The sequence below is a fragment of the Syngnathus scovelli genome, chromosome 3 (genome assembly GCF_024217435.2).
Source record: "Syngnathus scovelli strain Florida chromosome 3, RoL_Ssco_1.2, whole genome shotgun sequence".
Classification (NCBI taxonomy): Eukaryota; Metazoa; Chordata; class Actinopteri; order Syngnathiformes; family Syngnathidae; genus Syngnathus; species Syngnathus scovelli.
Window position 1 is genome coordinate 10,733,108 of NC_090849.1, and position 18,634 is coordinate 10,751,741.

The window sequence follows — 18,634 nt, forward strand, 5'->3', positions numbered from 1 at the left end:
GTATCTATCTGGGATTTATTCCAGCAAGCACTCAGAGCAAAAGTACAAAACAAAGCGCCTCTTGCGAGGGAAAACACGGGGCAAAAAGTACAAACAAAAGGCGTCGCACTGTGGCGAGTCAAAAGGCTAAAAGTACAAATCAAAACGCCTCTTTCGAGGGAAAACGTGTAGCAAAAAGTACCAACAAAAGGAGTCGCACTGGAACGAGACAAAAAGGCGCTGGAGACCCAGGCACAACCAAAAGCGTCGCTCGGCGGCGAGACAAAAAGGAGAGTTCTTTCAGAGAGTTCGGACATCAAGGAATCGCTGGTGGTCGGGACGAGGCTAGACACACTGGCACAAGACAAGGGGAAGACACGGACTAAATACACACAAACGGGCGGGGACACAGGTGATGACAATTAGTATCGATTACGCGGGTGCACACAATCGGGATCAGGGAAGACAAGACAACCAACACCGAGGAAGGAAACACGAACTGAAACGGAAGGAATGACAAAATAAAACCGGAAGTAAGGTTACGACAATTGACGAGACAAAAAACTGAAAAAATAAACGCGACCGCATGACAGAACCCCCCCCCTAGGGCCGGATCCCAGACGGCCCAGGAGCCCCAGGGTGAGCCGCATAGAAGTCCTCAAAAAGTCCCGGGTCCAAAATATAACTAGGCGGCACCCATTGCCGCTCCTCCGGTCCATAACCCTCCCAGTCCACCAGGTACTGCCAGCCCCGGCCTCTTCTGCGCACATCCAATAGTTCTTTGACGGTGTAGGCCGTCCCACCGTCCACAGTCCGCGGAGGCGGAGGGGGCGCCGGATCCGGCACCAACGGGCTGTCCACCACCGGCTTGACCTTCCCAACGTGAAAGGTGGGGTGGACTGCAAGGGACCTGGGCAAGCGTAGACGCACCGCGGCCGGGTGCACGACCTTGGCGATGGGGAACGGACCCACGAAGCGAGGCGCCAGTTTCCTGGAGTCCCCCCGGTGGGGAAGATCCTTGGTGGATAGCCAGACACGTTGACCTCTCTGGTACACGGGCGCCGGACGTCTCCTCCGGTCAGCCATCCGCTTTACCCGGTCCCCCTGTCGGACCAGCGTGGCCCGAGCCGCCGACCAGACGCGATGACAGCGGCGCACCAAGGCGTGGGCCGAAGACACCGTCACCTCCGGCTCACTGTCAGGGAAGACAGGGGGCTGGTAGCCAAACACACACTTGAAGGGGGACATACCTGTAGCCGTGGTGGGCAGGGAGTTGTGGGCATACTCCACCCAGGAGAGGTTCTTGCTCCACGAGGAGGGGTTCTGGGAGACCAGGCAGCGGAGACTTGTCTCCAACTGTTGATTAATACGTTCTGTCTGTCCGTTTGCCTCCGGGTGATAGCCTGACGTGAGACTCACGGTTGCCCCTATGAGCTTGCAAAACTCCCGCCAAAACCTGGATACGAATTGGGGCCCTCTATCGGAAACTATGTCTTTCGGGAACCCATGAACCCGGAATATGTGGTCCATCATCACGGTGGCCGTTCGTTTAGCGGACGGGAGCTTGGGCAAGGCGATAAAATGAGCCATCTTTGAAAATCTATCCACCACTGTGAGTATGGTGGTTCGCCCATGCGAGGTCGGAAGCCCGGTGACGAAGTCCATAGATATCTCCGCCCACGGGCGCGAAGGAATGGGTAGGGGATGCAGCAACCCCATGCGGGCGCCGTGGGCGTTCTTATTCCGGGCGCAGACGGGACAGGCGGCAACGTATTCCTTGACGTCTGCCCTCATGGAGGGCCACCAGAATCGCTGCTGGATTACGAACAGCGTTCGGCGCATGCCCGGATGGCAGGAGAGTCGGGAGGTGTGAGCCCAATGGATGACTTGGGATCGTAATTGAGCAGGGACAAATAGTCGGTTCTCAGGGCAACCACTAGGGGGTGGTTCGTTACCATTGGCCTGCTGTACCCGGCCTTCGATAGGCCAGGTCACGGCTCTAACCAGGCAATGAGAAGGCAGGATAGTCTCAGGCTTCTTAATTTCTGGGTCCGAGTTGAAAACACGGGAGAGGGCGTCAGGCTTGGTGTTCTTGGTTCCCGGTCTGTAGGACAAAGTGAAGTTAAAACGATTGAAAAAAAGTGACCAGCGGGCTTGGCGTGAATTCAGTCTCTTAGCTGACTTAATGTATTCTAAATTTTTATGGTCTGTCCAGACCAAAAAAGGCTGCTGTGCTCCCTCTAACCAATGTCTCCATTCTTCTAATGCCAGCTTGACTGCCAACAGTTCGCGATCCCCCACGTCATAATTCTGTTCGGCGGGCGTCAGCCGTCGAGACAGGAACGCGCACGGATGGAGCTTGTTGTCGCTCTTGGCCCTCTGCGAAAGGATGGCACCTACTCCTTGATTGGAGGCGTCCACCTCCACCACAAACTGCCGCGACGGATCAGGGAGCGTGAGGATGGGAGCGGTGCTGAAACGGTTCTTTAGCTCCTGGAAGGCCGCCTCCGCCTCTGCTGACCAGCGGAAGGGGACTTTAGGAGACGTGAGCGCGTGCAAGGGAGCCGCTGTGGCACTGAAGCCCTTAATGAATCGCCGATAAAAATTGGCAAAGCCCAGGAATTGTTGCACCTTCTTGCGTGAGTCAGGGGTAGGCCATTCCGTTACCGCGCTTACTTTCGCCGGGTCCATCTCTACTTTGCCCGGGGCTACGATGAAGCCGAGAAAAGAAACGGTGCTCTTGTGAAATTCACTTTTCTCGGCCTTTACGTATAGTTGGTGTTCCAGGAGTCGTTGCAACACCGTCTCGACGTGAACCCTATGGGTCTTCAGATCTGGGGAGTAAATCAAAATATCGTCCAAATATACGTACACAAACCGGTCCAAACAGTCTCTCAAAACATCGTTTATCATGGCCTGAAACACAGCGGGAGCATTGGTGAGGCCAAATGGCATGACGCGGTATTCAAAATGTCCTCGATGCGTGTTGAACCCTGTCTTCCATTCGTCCCCTTCCCGGATGCGCACCAGATGGTAGGCGTTGCGCAGATCTAACTTGGTGAACACCCGGGCTTGCTGTAATTGGTCGAACACGGTCGACATCAGTGGGAGCGGATACCGATTCTTGATGGTGATCTGATTGAGGGGACTATAATCAATGCAGGGACGTAGGGTGCCGTCCTTCTTGCCCACGAAAAAGAACCCCGCCCCCGCAGGCGACGACGACGGTCGAATCAGCCCTGCTTGCAAGGAGGAGTCTATATATTCATTCAAGGCTTGCTTCTCAGGTCCCGAGAGAGAATACAGCCTCCCCTTGGGTATCGTTGATCCCGGCAGCAGGTCAATGGCGCAATCATACGGACGGTGGGGAGGCAGAGAGGTAGCCTTGACCTTGCTGAATACCTCGGCCCATTGGTGGTAACACGCAGGGACCCCGGTTAAGTCTGGGGTTGGCGCGTCTGGAGCGGAAGGCACAGGGCGCGGGTTAGACTTGATACAGGAATCATGACAGTCGGACCCCCATCCCGTTATTTCCCCTGATCCCCAGTCTATAGCGGGGTTGTGGCGTTGAAGCCATGGATACCCGAGAACGAGAGGGTTCATTGGTGAGGTCACGACATGTAGACGTATGTTCTCCTGGTGGAGGCCAATTGACAACGAGACTGGTTCGGTTATGTGAGTTATCTCAAAGAGTGCCTGTCCATTGAGTGCCTTAGCTTTCACGGGAGTGTTCAGTAGCTCAGTCTTTACCCCGCACCGGCGAGCAAATGCCCAGTCTATCAAGCTTTCGTCTGCTCCTGAGTCTATTAATACTTCGAGTTCTATCTCTCTTCCCGACTGGGTGATCCTGCCCTTGGGAAGCACTCGCCCCGGGGACAGAGCCGCCGAGAAGGCGCTTACCTTCAGGGTCCTCCTCACTGGACAGGAGAGAAGGAGGTGTCCGAGCTCGCCGCAGTAGTAGCATCTTCCCTCTCGGCGCCGCCGTAACTTCTCCTCCTCTGTTAACTTGGCTCTGCCCAACTGCATCGGTTCTGGCTCCTGGCGCTGCCGATCCCCGTACGGCCTGGAGTGGTGAGCGTCAGGGCCGGCTACTGGAACGAAGGCGGGAGCGTTGCTGCGTCGGTGCTTTCTCCACTCTTGCAGCCGGTTGTCAGTGCGGATAGCCAGAGCGATGAGGGCGTCGAGGTCGGTGGGAAGATCTAAGGGGATTAGCTGATCTTGGATGGGTCCTGACAGGCCCCGGAGGAAGATGTCATATAGTGCCGCCGCATTCCACCCGCTCGCCGCGGCCAGCGTGCGGAACCGGATGGCGTAGTCTCCGACGGTGTCTTGTCCCTGGTCTATCTGACAGAGTTGGCGAGCCTTGTCTCGGTCAGCGGAAATGGGATCGAACACCGTTCGCAGGGCCTGGATGAAAGCGGGGAGAGAGTGACAGGAGATGGAATCCCTGGCCCATTCCGCGGTGGCCCATGTGCGGGCCCTTCCCGTCAGGTAGGATACCATGTAGGCCACCTTGGAGCGCTCGGTGGGGAATTCTGCTGGGGAACTCTCAAAGTTCATCTCGCATTCTGTAATAAAAGCCCGGCTAAGGCCGGGTTCTCCGGAGTAGCGCTCTGGAGGAGCCAGTCTGGCACTGCCAGTCATGGGACCTCTTGCAAGGGAAGGAACGGGGGAAGCGACGGGTGTACTGGAGGTCGCTGCTGGTCCCGCGTTCAAGAGCGAGAGCACTTCCTGCATTTGCTGACCCAGCTTTGCTACTTGGGTGGCGACCGCTCCTCTGAAATTTTCTTGATTCCTAGCGAGTCCTCGGATCTCTTCTCCCAAGTCGCCCACCTCCCTCTGGTGCTGGGCGAGCAGTGAGGCATGGGAGCGCACTGTGGCGCACAGGTGCTCCGACTCTGCCGAGTCCATGTCTGGCCAGTGTGTACTGTCAGGCAGGGGACAAGGCGAAGGACTCGGATGCAGAGTCGTATCTATCTGGGATTTATTCCAGCAAGCACTCAGAGCAAAAGTACAAAACAAAGCGCCTCTTGCGAGGGAAAACACGGGGCAAAAAGTACAAACAAAAGGCGTCGCACTGTGGCGAGTCAAAAGGCTAAAAGTACAAATCAAAACGCCTCTTTCGAGGGAAAACGTGTAGCAAAAAGTACCAACAAAAGGAGTCGCACTGGAACGAGACAAAAAGGCGCTGGAGACCCAGGCACAACCAAAAGCGTCGCTCGGCGGCGAGACAAAAAGGAGAGTTCTTTCAGAGAGTTCGGACATCAAGGAATCGCTGGTGGTCGGGACGAGGCTAGACACACTGGCACAAGACAAGGGGAAGACACGGACTAAATACACACAAACGGGCGGGGACACAGGTGATGACAATTAGTATCGATTACGCGGGTGCACACAATCGGGATCAGGGAAGACAAGACAACCAACACCGAGGAAGGAAACACGAACTGAAACGGAAGGAATGACAAAATAAAACCGGAAGTAAGGTTACGACAATTGACGAGACAAAAAACTGAAAAAATAAACGCGACCGCATGACAATTTATTGTCTTTTAGTTACTTTGTATGCTCTGTATGTTTTGTGTTGTTGTTGTTTTTTTACAATCAGCGTGTTCAACTGTAAATCAACAAATTTTGACCTGATTCAGATCTGTTTCGGACATTTTTGAATTGTGATCTGAGTTTTTTTTTATTATTCTATGCCTTTGATTTCAATGGCGGCATATTAGAGGAAGTCAACCCCACTATATTCTTTGGAACACTGTGTTCACATTGTTTCGTTTGTGGTTTACGAATTAAACAGCTGTGTTTATCCACCTCAAGGCTTGCAGTTGACTGAAAATGTCATCACAATTGCTCAAATAATCTGATACTAAAAGTGGATTTGTTTTAAATGCTGTGTCTCGACAGCTGCAAAGTAGAATGTTGCACAAGGTAACCAGCCATTTGATGTTCCGTCAGTGACTTATTGCCTACCCCCACACCTCCCAAAAATACAAATTGTTTCCACACACAAGACCACACTAGATTTCAAACACACCTTGAAAAATTGCTAGCTCTTTTGGCTTCACATCCTGAAGCGGCACGCTTTGTTCTATTGTTGCGCTTGCCTCTGCTTCAACATATTGATGACACCACATCGAAGGACGCAATTCAAGCAATGATTCACCAGTTTTCTGAAGCATTTACAATATAATTCCGACCCAATAAATGTTTAAAATGAGAAAGTAATTTTTTGCCAATCCTCAAAAAATCCATGTGCTGACTTTCCTAAATGCATTTCAGTTAGTTATACAGTGGTGCTAATCTTGTGTCTTGGCATTCACACAATTAAGGTTTTCCATGTTTAGGTGATTGGGTGGCTTTGTCTGTCTTCCATCTTTGTAGGAAACCCCCTACTTCTCAACTCCTCTCTCCCGCCAGATTTAACTGTGGGACGCACCTACAGCACATCCCTGTGCTTCCAGGATGGTGCAGACAAAGAGCTTTTTGACACCTTGCCAGACATAAAGGTAAAAGTGCAGAGCTCATTTATGGTCTATGGTGTGGCGGAGCAGTCCGGGTTCCATGCCAAAGCACCTGTTGAGACATTCCCACGGGACCTGAGCCAGGATTACTGCAGCTCAATAGACAGACGCAAGAAAGGTCTGCTCACCTTCAATGGACCTTTGAGCATCGGTAAAGAGCAACTGAGGACCTCTGGTGTGTTTGGTCAACCTGGAGGACGGCTGGTGCTGCCCAACACTGGTGAGTAGTAAACGCAAGAACTGAGTTTGTTAGCATGCTGGAGCGTCCACATCCATCTTCCACTATCAAAGTGAGTTTTGAAAATAGAATGAACACATACAGAACCCACCCAAAAACACTCCCGGATTAAATGACATTAAAATGTATAAACCATTTCTAATATTCTGATAAAGTGAAATACATAGACCCCCCCCCCTCCCAAAAAATAAAAAATAAAAATGCAGTTTTGCAATCCTTAATGCCTTAATACAATGTATGTCTTATTATTCCTTGATGAATAAAATCATCACTGGTCAAAGTTACCTGGAAATGCTAATCAAATGGATGTTATGACTCATTGCTGATGTTGGTGACAACCTCTTTTAACAAGATGGTGCAATGCCACACTGATATTGTGCTGTCAGGAGATTTCTAAATGAGTATGCGCTGTGCGGGAGAAGGTGACCACCTGACCATACAAACTGCTTGTGACTTCTTGTTCAAGAGCAAGGTTTATGTACGCCCACTTCCTGCAACACTGGATGAGTTGTTGCGTCACTAAAGCAGTATGCATGGGCATAGGTTAAAGCAGGGGTATCAAACTAATTTTTGTCACGGGCCGCATCTTAATCATAGGACCATTCTGACTGTCAACGCCATACATGATATACAGTATAGGCTACACAACAAACTGATGAATAACAAGTGTTGAAATCAGAGATGAGTAAAAACTGCTCGAATATTCTAAAAAGATGCATGGTAATAAAAATTGAGAAATACCTCTTTTTTTAAAGTGAAGACAAATTGGCAATTTTAGTATTGACACATGAAGTCGACAATTTGTCTTCGCGGACCACATTAAATGATGCAGTGGGCCGTATCTGGCCCCCGGGCCTAGGGTTTGATGGGTTAAAAGTATATCTGTGACCCTAGTGAGGATAAGTCTTACAGAGAATGGTGGATATTTGAAGATAGTTGCTGAAAATGTTCAAACTGAATAGTGTAGTGCTAAATTGTGCAGATATACCGTAATTTTCGGGCTATAAGTCGCATTTTATTTTCAGAGTTTTGGTGGGGGGGGGGCGACTTATAATAAGGAGCGACTTATATGTGTGTTTTTTTCAAAAATGTAAAAAAAAAAAAAAAAAGTTAAACCGCGATAAACGAACCGCGATGTAGCAAGGGATTACTGTAATTTGAATTTCAAGTGACGTCAGCAGCGCGACGCGGTGTGGCGCGGCGGTTGTTTACAAAAAGGACAAAGATTGATCACGGGATGACGAAAATGACGAAGGGCACCACGTACTACCAGCATCATTAGCGGCTTTGTTTCTGAGTGACACGGAAGACGAAGAGTTGGAAGAATTTAAGGGTTTGGAGTGATACAGAAGGTTTGAAAAACTATTATGGCTTTTACGCACGTCCGGTCCTACTCTACGGAGCTCTCTTTCACCTCCGTGGATAGAAGTCGGGGGCCGGCGCTCGGCCGGGTGGCTGTCCGGGGATGGTGGATGGGGCTCAGTCATGGCTTTTACGCACGCCCAGTCCTATTCTATGGATCTCTCTTCCACCTCCGTGGCTGGAAGTCCACGCTGCCACACGCCTCGAAGTTTGTTTTGTTAAATAAAGAGCCGTTTAACAAACCCACATCTTTCCTTGTACTTTGTTAATGCTACAATATAGTTATATACTAGATCTGTGGAATAACGACGAGGCTTACGTCAGGGCGCACGTACGGCGTTGTTGACAAAGGACGAGGAATTTGATCAATGGATTTAATGATTTAGCGTGCACAGATGGTTTGATAATATTATTGCTTATATAATAGTTATTTGATATCTAATTTATATATCGTTATATGGGCCTGTGGAACATTTTGAAGTGCAAGCGCCGTCAGCGGCGCGCACCCATTGTTGACAAAGGATGATCGATGGATTTAATTAATTGGAGTGACACAGATGGTTTTATAAACCTGTTATTTATGTAATAATTTTTTTTAATAACTCTGAATGTTACATCAGGCCCGTTCTCAGCTCTTCGTTTGTGTTTATGTCACGTTAGCATACCTATCGTTTAGCCTGTTGTTGCTCGTTCATGTCTGTTCTTGGTGTTGGATTTTGTCGAATAAATTTTCCCCCAAAATGCGACTTATGCTCCGGAGTGACTTATTTATATACGTTTTTTCTCACATTATTGTGCATTTTATGGCTAATGGGACCTATATTCTGGAGCGACTTTTAGTCTGAAAATTACGGTAGTGTTTATCACCGGTTTGTCACTTTTTTAAGGGGGCATCACTGATCGGGCCCGGTTTGGCATCTGACATGATTTGGGCAAACAGTCAGCAGTCACAGGTATGTTACATTACATACCGTGTGCGAACACAGGTCGGCTTTCACCTATCTTGGTATAGTATGCTGGCTGGAACCTCTCCGCCCGTTCACAAACAAGCTCTTCCAGTAGCTAGCTGTGATTAGCTTCCACCCAGATGACTCAGGTGGATGACCGTGCTGTGGTGAGCCTGCTCCACCGTTGACTCATTTCCAAATACCATGGGGTAATTAATCCTGTTCTACTTTCTCACATTTTATTGTTGTCGCTGATGTCCACCTCAGTTTCCTAACATCAGTTTCAGTCAAGGCGCCGTCCTGTTCTCCCATACAGCATCCTCGGGCATGGACACAGAAAACTAAATCTAAAACTACCTATAGTGTTGAGCTGTCTCGAGCTTTTTGTTTCATAGGAAATTAATGACAAAAAGGCTTTTGTTATTTTTTTGTGAAGTGGCCTGAATGTAGTGTGGAGCATGTTTGCAAGAGGCTGAAAGGGGTTCAGAAGTCCACCACACATCAAGCCTTGAATCAAACTCTGTTTGAATGAAAAAAAATACACCACAGTTCGGATTTTTCAGCTCATCTTTAACATAAAATAATAGTTTTGCAATGATGAATTCAGGAAAAGGCTATCCATCTGCTGCAACAGATGACTTACAAAAATGGGATTTGTAATCTGCAACACTAACCATGCTTAGCAACTTGCCATGTGTGAGAAAATCATTCAACATTTGTCTCTTCTCCAAAGAAAAATCACTGCATTTATCTGTGATACACATAAGCTTAAAGTGTACCTCCATCAGATGTCCTCTGCTCAGTGGCAGACGGATTTGCATTTTGCTACCTCATAGCCAGTCACAATGACCGCTGACCACCGTTTTACATAGTGTAATTGATGCCACAGAAATCATTACGTTTCCCCAAAAAATAATGACTCTTGTTTCCTCGCATTTTTTTGCCGCTTTTTCTTAGGTTTGTTTCAGCTAAATTTGAATATTCTTTAAATTTTATTTCATGAAAACTTAACGCTGATTGGTCTCACAAACAATGACTTCTCAGCCATGATGTAAGATGCCAATTACTGTTTAGAAATATTTATAATTGCTCGGAAAAGCGTTATGGAGGGCAATGCTTTCAAATTTGCTACATGATGTCTTTAGGGAGGAAAGCATGCCTGTTTATTATCTTTAACTTAGCAAATATACAATTGATGTAATGGTCTGATTATCCTGGTTAAAATCAATGATTAATGCTGTGTTTTTTGCCCTGAAAATGTAACTCGTTACACGACTCAGTAACTGTAATAATATCATAAAGATATTTAGAGCAAGTTGACCTTCATACCTACATTTATTTCACGTGTCACGCTGACATCTCATTCACCTACTGATGATGCAGCATCAGGAGAAATATTGACATCTTCTCAATGGCTTGAACCCCAACCTCTGGGTTGGGAGATGACCACTATACCACCGAACTATGCCACCTCAAGAGAAGAGCATAGATTACAATTTAATGTTTCCCAACTCAGATTGCCGATTGAGAGTTTTACAGTGTACATTTGGGTTGTTGCCATTCTAAGACGTCATGACATTTAAGGCATGCTTGAAACAGTAGAAAGTTTTCGTGACTGTGGACACACACTTACAGGAAGCTTTGTTGGGAAACTTTAGAAGCAAAGAAGAACAAAAATAGCTAAATTTTCAGTTGAACTCTGCACGTCATGTTGTGGATCCTCGCTATTTGTAAGAAAGGGGGCCCTGGCTGCAAATAGCAAAAATCTGCATAATTGAAATGCATTGAAAAATAAAATATTTTTTAAGCCAAAATTATTCTTCAAAAAAACACTAATGAACATTCAATATGATTTCCACCAAAAATGATGTGAAATGGAGAAACAAAAAAATGTAAAAAAAAGTATTGAAAAACAATGAAAAAAATACAATCTGCATATCCGTGATACAGAACCATAAGTATGCAGGGCTCCACTGTATATTTAAAATGTAACTCTGTCAAAAGTAACATATTTTGACATTTGAGAATGGTCTCATTTCATGCCACAGAAAATAATGAAGTCAAAGGAATGTAATGGAAAGTTAAAGGGCATCATGCATAAATAGTGTTTATGTTGCTTATAAACTGTACAGCTAAAATTTAACATTAAATTCCTCAGTTGTTGCTTTTTTGGGGCATTTTTATATTTAAAAATGTATTTTATTAAAGTCTAAAGTTCAAAGTAATGTAAAACACTCAAATGTACTGCTTGTAATTCATAATGTTATTGTTTTAAAAACATTACGTAACGGACCAAAAACGAAGTTATTTTATTTATTATAATTTGTGTTAGTTATTTCAAGGATAAATTGATTATCAGATTTTTTTTGCCAAACATGTGAATCGGCATCTACCTAAAAAAAATCTTTGTCTGTCGGCCCCTGCTAAGAACAACATTAACAACATGCAACACTTTTCTTGATAGTTTGTGTCTTGATCAGTGCTGCAATCTCAAGATTTTGGCACAAATGGAAATGAAACAGCAACATTTGTTTGGAGGCCTGTTCATCCACTTTGCGCAGACATGTTTGGAAAAGAAATACTCTAAATTTATAAAATCTAGGTCCATTTTCAACCGTGGGGAAAAAAAGCTGACTGAATTTCTTTCATGTTGATTGTAAAGAATTTTACAATACGATGCAACAATGCAATTGCTTTCACAATGGCTGTTGCTGCAACAAAGCCCTTTTACGGAACATATAGTAACATAATATAACAGTACAACAGAACAACTCACAAAAATTATTGCCAAGTGTTTGCGTCCAATCTGGGACGGCAACTGTGCATTCATGCAACTTGCGGTGTTCTTTTGCAATGCTTGTCTGAATCATTGACACGTGGGAAAAGGGCAGGTGGAATTAACTTTTCTCAATGGCCTTTCAAGCAGAGTGGTTTGAGTGGAGGAGTCGCTAATGTCAAGTGCAGCACTCACTCAGCCTACTTGCAGACCACTATCCCTTTTACTGGCTAGCAAGCCATATGAACCAACAATAAATTGAAGCTTTTTGAGCACTCTAACAGTATAGACACAACGAAGCGGCACTCTTTTCATTTGTAAAGATTATTTTACCTTTTTTTTTTTTTTTTTTTTTGAAATAGCAAAAATTATAAACGCTATACGGAAAAACAAGTATTAGGACACCTTGCCATAATGCCCATAGGTACTGGGGGAAAAAAAGTAGGGTTGGTCTTGGTGTTTGTGGTAATAACAGCTTCCACATTTTGACAAAGTCTTCACAAGTGTATGTGGGGAATTTGTGTATCTAGTAGACTGCACAATTAAGATCCAAAGGCAAACAAGATGACTGTGTATAGTATTATTGTAATATACATTTATTAAGAGGTGCATTTTTTACCAATATAATGTGGAGCACCAGTCTCAAACTCCACACAGGAAGCCCGAATAAAATGTTCCTCAAAATGTTTTCAATGGGATCAGAGTTTGTATTGAAATAATGATCGGATGTACTGTTTTCATGTACTACACTAAAAATATCGATCTGATTAGAACATGTGTGTTCATGTGTCACACAAAACATCGCTCCGTATATTTCTACTTTAAATGTTAGTATTATTCAACGTAGTTTTCCTGTTTGCGCTGTTATGCCAAATTAACACCAATGGAGCTGCTATGTAAAGAAGCTCTTGCGCCTGCCATGTTTTTTTCCTCGCTCTGTTTCTACTAGCTTCCGGGCATAACAGAAATATACTGTATATATAAGTATATAATATATATAATATATATAAATATATAAGTATACTGACGTCACAGAAATGCACGGTGATGGTTTGTTCTGACGTTTCAGAATTCGCATTTTCATGCACGCTTATCGAATCATCAATGGACCGAAACCATCCCTCTCATTTGGAATGGGCTTAATCGGGTCAGAATATTCCAAACGGGGTGTGTACAAATCAGGATTTTAATCCAAATAAATGGGTCTACGTAAATGTAGCTATTGTTTCACATCAATCCACAATCTGAGGAATTTTTAAGATCAGTTTGGAATTGCAAATCATACAATTAGAAAGATGCAAAAAAAACTGGGATCTGTAATTCTTATGCCTTAATACAAATCACTAAAAAAAAAACATCACTAATGAGACATTTCTATAAGATGAGCAACTCGCATTGTCAGGTTTGACAAAATCATAACTATTTTTGGATTCTTACACTTCAACTTCTTACATGACTGTATTGCTTATTATAATTTAACTTTATGTGATGAGTTTTGTAACTTAACTTTCCTTTAGGTTAATATGCTTCACTCGAAGTAATTTGTAATTTAGTGCTATAATGTCGTTTATTTTTATCAGTATTGATAGTTTTTCCAATAGCATGGCTTTTTTGCACAATGTTATTCCTGTCGTCAATTACTGAGTTGTTGCATGACGGGACTACTCTCATGAAGGATCAAAATTAATAAATTGTTTACACATCATGTCAGACAGACAATATTTGCAGCTAAATTTCTGCCAGACATGTTTTCATCAGACTGTCTTTAATACGTGTTTATCCTTATTTGAGTCTCTGTGGGTTATGAGTTACTTCTATTACAGTACTCCTCTCAAACAGACTAAAGATCTGAGACAAAAGACATCACAGTCGAAGTACAAGCTCTGATATTTTGCATTTTAGTGGAAGGAATGAATATTGCTTTTCAAAACTTGCACCCCAAAATCAATGGTAGGGTCATCCTAATTACCTCAAATGATTGTGCCTTTAGTGCATCCTTTGTAGTGATTTTGAATACACTGAAAATAAAAAAGCTATCATAGTTGGGAAACGTGCGTTGGCATTTAGTATTTCTCTGTTGTAAATGCTTCATTACAGACATCCTTTATACAATTTGGTCACCTATTACACTTTTAAATACTGCACAGATTTGATGTAGCAGCACAACTTTGCATATTGCACCATTGTAATGTGCCAAACATCTTATCCATCCATCCATCCATCCATCCATCCATCCATCCATCCATCCATCCATCCATCCATCCATCCATCCATCCATCCATCCATCCATCCATCCATCCATCCATCCATCCATCCATCCATCCATCTTCTTCCGCCTATCCGGGGTCGGGTCGCGGGGGCAGCAGCTTCAGGAGGGACTCCCAGACTTAGATCTCCCCAGCCACTTCATCCAGCTCATCGCGGGGGATCCCAAGGCGTTCCCAGGCCTGCTGAGAGACATAGTCCCTCCAGCGCGTCCTGGGTCGTCCCCGGGGTCTCCTACCGGTGGGACATGCCCGGAACACCTCCCCAGGGAGGCGTCCAGGAGGCATCCTGATGAGATGCCCGAGCCACCTCATCTGGCTCCTCTCTTATTCTGCTATTCTTATTGCCAGAAGGTCACATTTCATGAATTGGAGCATGTCAGAGAACGACCACAGTCGCATTCCCAAGAGGAGCGTACAGGTCAATCATGAGTCCTGTCACCACCCTTCATCGTCAGCATGCTCTGGGTCTGCAACATATTCACTGACAAGAACAAGGATGGGCATCTTAAAGGAAGGAATGGTTCACAATTTTTTGTGAGCTCCGCATACTTCCTAAGAAAATAAATGCCATCTTAAAAAATACCAAAATATGTGCATGTACATATGTTTGTGTTTCAACCGAACTAATGTCTTCATGCTCAAAATCATATACAAAATATTCATTTTAACACCAAAAGGATAAAAGTAAAAAAAATAACCATTTACCGTGACTTTTTACTATAGCGCAGTACTATATCATACATGATTTTTCAGTTAACATTGAAAGATTACACAGAACTGCTGAACAGCAAACCAAAATCAAATGCAAGAATTTGCATTTTCAAGTCACTGAGGGCCAAATCCAAAAAGAATGACTTGCAGCTACTTAAAGCATTTTTAATTGCTCTTCATTTGTACCCGCAGTTTGCTCCTTCTTAACATCTTATTCACAAAGGATATTGCGCTAATGACATACCAGCGCAAGTATCTTGCACCCGTTTTTAACTTTTCCACTCCAGAAGGTGGTTTAAATTTTTTGCCTATTCAATCCCCCAAATCACCGTTACCGTCTAAACAAAAGGCACCCTCGATAGGATATTTTGGCGTTTTCACCCCGAGTGTCCTTGTATAAATGGGCTCATATTGCTCTGATCCCAATTTTTGTTGTTCGTTCATTAAACTCAAAATTGTACGGTGTCCTTGAGTGCAGAGGAAGGCGCTTTAAAAACATTTATTAGATTATTATTATTATCCATCCATCCATTTTCCGTACCGCTTGTCCCCACGGGAATCGTGGGCAAGCTGGAGCCTATATAAGCAGTCATCGAGCAGTAGTTGGGGTACACCCACTGATTGCCAGCCAATCGAAGGGCACACAGAAAAAACAACCATCCGCACTCACACCTAGGGGCAATTTGGAGTGCTCAATCAACCTACCAAGCATGGTTTGGGAATGTGCGGGGAAACCAGAGTGTCCGGAGAAAACACACGCGGGCACGGGGAGAACATGCAAACTCCACACAGGGTGGGCTGGAGGTGGAATTGAACCCGCACCCTCTTAACTGTAAGGCGGACGTGCTAACTAGTGCCCCACCGTCAAGTGAACCCTGCTATGCATTTCCTCGGATAAAATGTGTTACTTTAGTCACCAAATTTATAACATGGGAACAGTTTATTCTCCTGCTGCAGAGGGGTTCCTGTAGTGAGGAAAGGAATGTACTTTCGATTCCTTTGTATGTCTGGTACATGTGAAGAATTCAACAATAAAAGAGACTTTGACTTTAACCTTCAGAATTTGCAGGTGAACGAACCATCAGTAACAATAGCAGATAGCTTGTGTTTGTGCACTTGAAATGCTACAAACGGTATTGAATATGTCCATATCCTTTGTGGTATTGTAAATAGACACCAATTTGAGTAGCCCCTTGTGCACTTCAAACCTACTTTTAATGGTGCTAATGAATTTAAGCACCTGGCTGACATCAGCCACATCTGTACTTTCATCCAAGGCCAAAGTGAAGTACTTGTAGTCAATCATAATTCGTTTAATCTTCCCTATGACATGATTGTAAAAATAATAAACTTCACGGTTTATCTTTGGGCTGCTTTCCGGTATTGCGTCACCTCTCCCTTCACTGCGATTTTTATCATAACCTTACCTTCTTCCTCTTTAATGGTGGTCCAGTGGAATCTCTGTAGTAAGTCATACAGGCCATCTAGTGGTGACTGGTGTTATTGTGTGAAAGCTGAGACCTTGACATGTATTTGATTTTACATCTTCAACTTTACTACATATTTGTACTGTGTGGAGGCTGAGGCACACGCAATTCCTCCAGAAATTGAAAGTTTACGTCGGGACCACTTTGAGTGTGAATGTGGGCTACATGCAGTCCACAGGCCACCGGTTGCCTATCCCTGTACTACAACCTGAAGATGATGACTGAATGCTGCTGGAAAACAGAATTTCCCTGGGGAGCGCTACAGTATCGATATCCGATACTCGATCGATCCACCTAACTACCTCTCTCTCTCTCTCTCTCTCTCTCTCTGTCTGTCTGTCTGTCTGTCTGTCTGTCTGTCTGTCTGTCTGTCTGTCTGTCTGTCTGTCTGTCTGTCTGTCTGTCTGTCTGTCTGTCTGTCTGTCTGTCTGTCTGTCTGTCTATCTATCTATCTATCTATCTATCTATCTATCTATCTATCTATCTATCTATCTATCTATCCATCCATCCATCATTATGCTGTGGTCAGAGATTAGTCCAGATGCTGAACTCTGGATTGTTAACAGAGTTAGAATAATGAAAGATTACACACTTAATGTCAGGGAATATGGGAAGGTTAGAGAAAATCCCGATTCTGGAGTCTGGATTGTTAACAGAGTTAGAATGATGAAAGATTACACACTTAAGGTCAGGGAATACGGGAATAAAGCGACACATATTGCAACCATAGCAGACATGGAAAAAGAAAGCTTGTCATTATTGAACACAATTATAATGCAAAGAGCTATTGAAATGAGATTTTGCAACCAATGACAATTCTGGACAGTGGAAAATTAAAACAGTTCTGACCTCAGCTCATTTGAGCAGTGGATAGATCATCCTATGTATACACACTGATGTACTACTGAGGTGCTTGACCATTTGTTTTAAAAAGTAAGATGAACCAACCCCCCCATCAAATATTCCCAGGCAAAGTTTTTGTGTCAAATGCAATGATATGCACATTTTAAAACAGTTGTGTTTCTCAGTCAACAAAGGTATGTTCATTTTGTGTTTCATGATCACATCCAGCTTTACCCACTTACTACATATAAAGATTCACTATCTTTTTAAATTGACTGTTAATGTTATTCTTTCATATCCCTGGATACTTCTAAAATATTATCATGCAAGGTTTATGTTGTGCTACATTGACAAGCTGGTGGAGTTGTGGCTTTTGACACATTGCATCTTTTCCAGGAGTCAGCCTGCTGGTGCCACATGGAGCCGTGGCTGAAAATATGTCGTGGGAAATGTACATGGTGATCAGTTTGGGAGAAGCAAGGTGAGGCCAACCAAATATAATTTCCAACATCTGTTTGTTCAACATAGTCTCTCTATTGTGTCGTCTACAGTATCTTCCCTAGATTTTCATCTTCATACCTGTTCACCACTATCTCAATCCTATTACTTATTGGCTTTATTCTGACTTTTTAACAATTTGCAGTCTTGTTCTGATAACGTGTCAGATGCTGACAGAGATGAAAAGTTGGCAACAAAGAGAGTGGCTGATTTAATACTTAGAGTCCATGGCCCATCTCATTATCCTAATGGGCCAAGTCGCAAATGCTTTGTGCCAGTTTAACAATACCAGAATGTTTGCCGCTCATCTTGTAATCACTAATTAGGGAATTCACTAAGGTTTTGAAAGTCAATGAAACATGAGTGAACAATGCACACAACTGTAGTTTTATTGGTGGCAGTAATGTTAAAAATTAAAACGTATATACGTGCGTACTATATGTGATGTGTTTTCACAAAAACTAGGATCATGCCACGCTTACTAAAAACTGTAAATGGCGATTCTTCACACAATGTGATTTTGTTAAACTTTTTGTTTTCGCTCATATGACAGATTAACATGTTTTGAAGCTAATTGACTCCTGAGGGTAGAAATTTAATTTCTTAAGGTTATTGTGCAAAAGCAGACTCACACTATTTTATTCCTTCGTTAATGTCTGCTCTTTTCACCCCATGTAGAAATCTCAGTTTTAAACCATGATTTTGTGCATACACATCACAAATAAAATATAGACACGAACATACAGTACATAATATAAAATATTGGCGTTTGGTTTAGCAGGGTACAATAACAGCATTTGAACAGAATTGCCTCTTCAAGTAAAATTTTATTCATTATGAAACTATGAACATATACAGCAAAGTTACATGGCCAACATATAATACCAACATACAATACCTACCTATATTCTATTCGGTAAACAGAGGGCAAAAATATATGACCTTCCCCTCGGCCATCCTCACATTACATTGGCTGCGTGACTGCATGACAGATGGACC

At 44.1% G+C, this 18,634-nt stretch overlaps 1 protein-coding gene across 3 annotated transcripts in view; it reads left to right on the forward strand.

The window, feature by feature from the left end:
- unc5db (unc-5 netrin receptor Db) overlaps positions 1 to 18,634 on the forward strand; it is a 174,843-nt gene that overhangs the window by 121,756 nt on the left and 34,453 nt on the right. For 2 of the 3 annotated variants that reach the window (XM_049764214.2, XM_049764213.2), the window contains 2 exons: positions 6,367 to 6,726; positions 17,534 to 17,618. In XM_049764214.2, coding sequence (XP_049620171.1) covers positions 6,367 to 6,726; positions 17,534 to 17,618 — 445 coding nt within the window. The remainder of the gene's footprint in view (positions 1 to 6,366; positions 6,727 to 17,533; positions 17,619 to 18,634) is intronic. The other variant, XM_049764215.2, reaches the window with a different exon arrangement.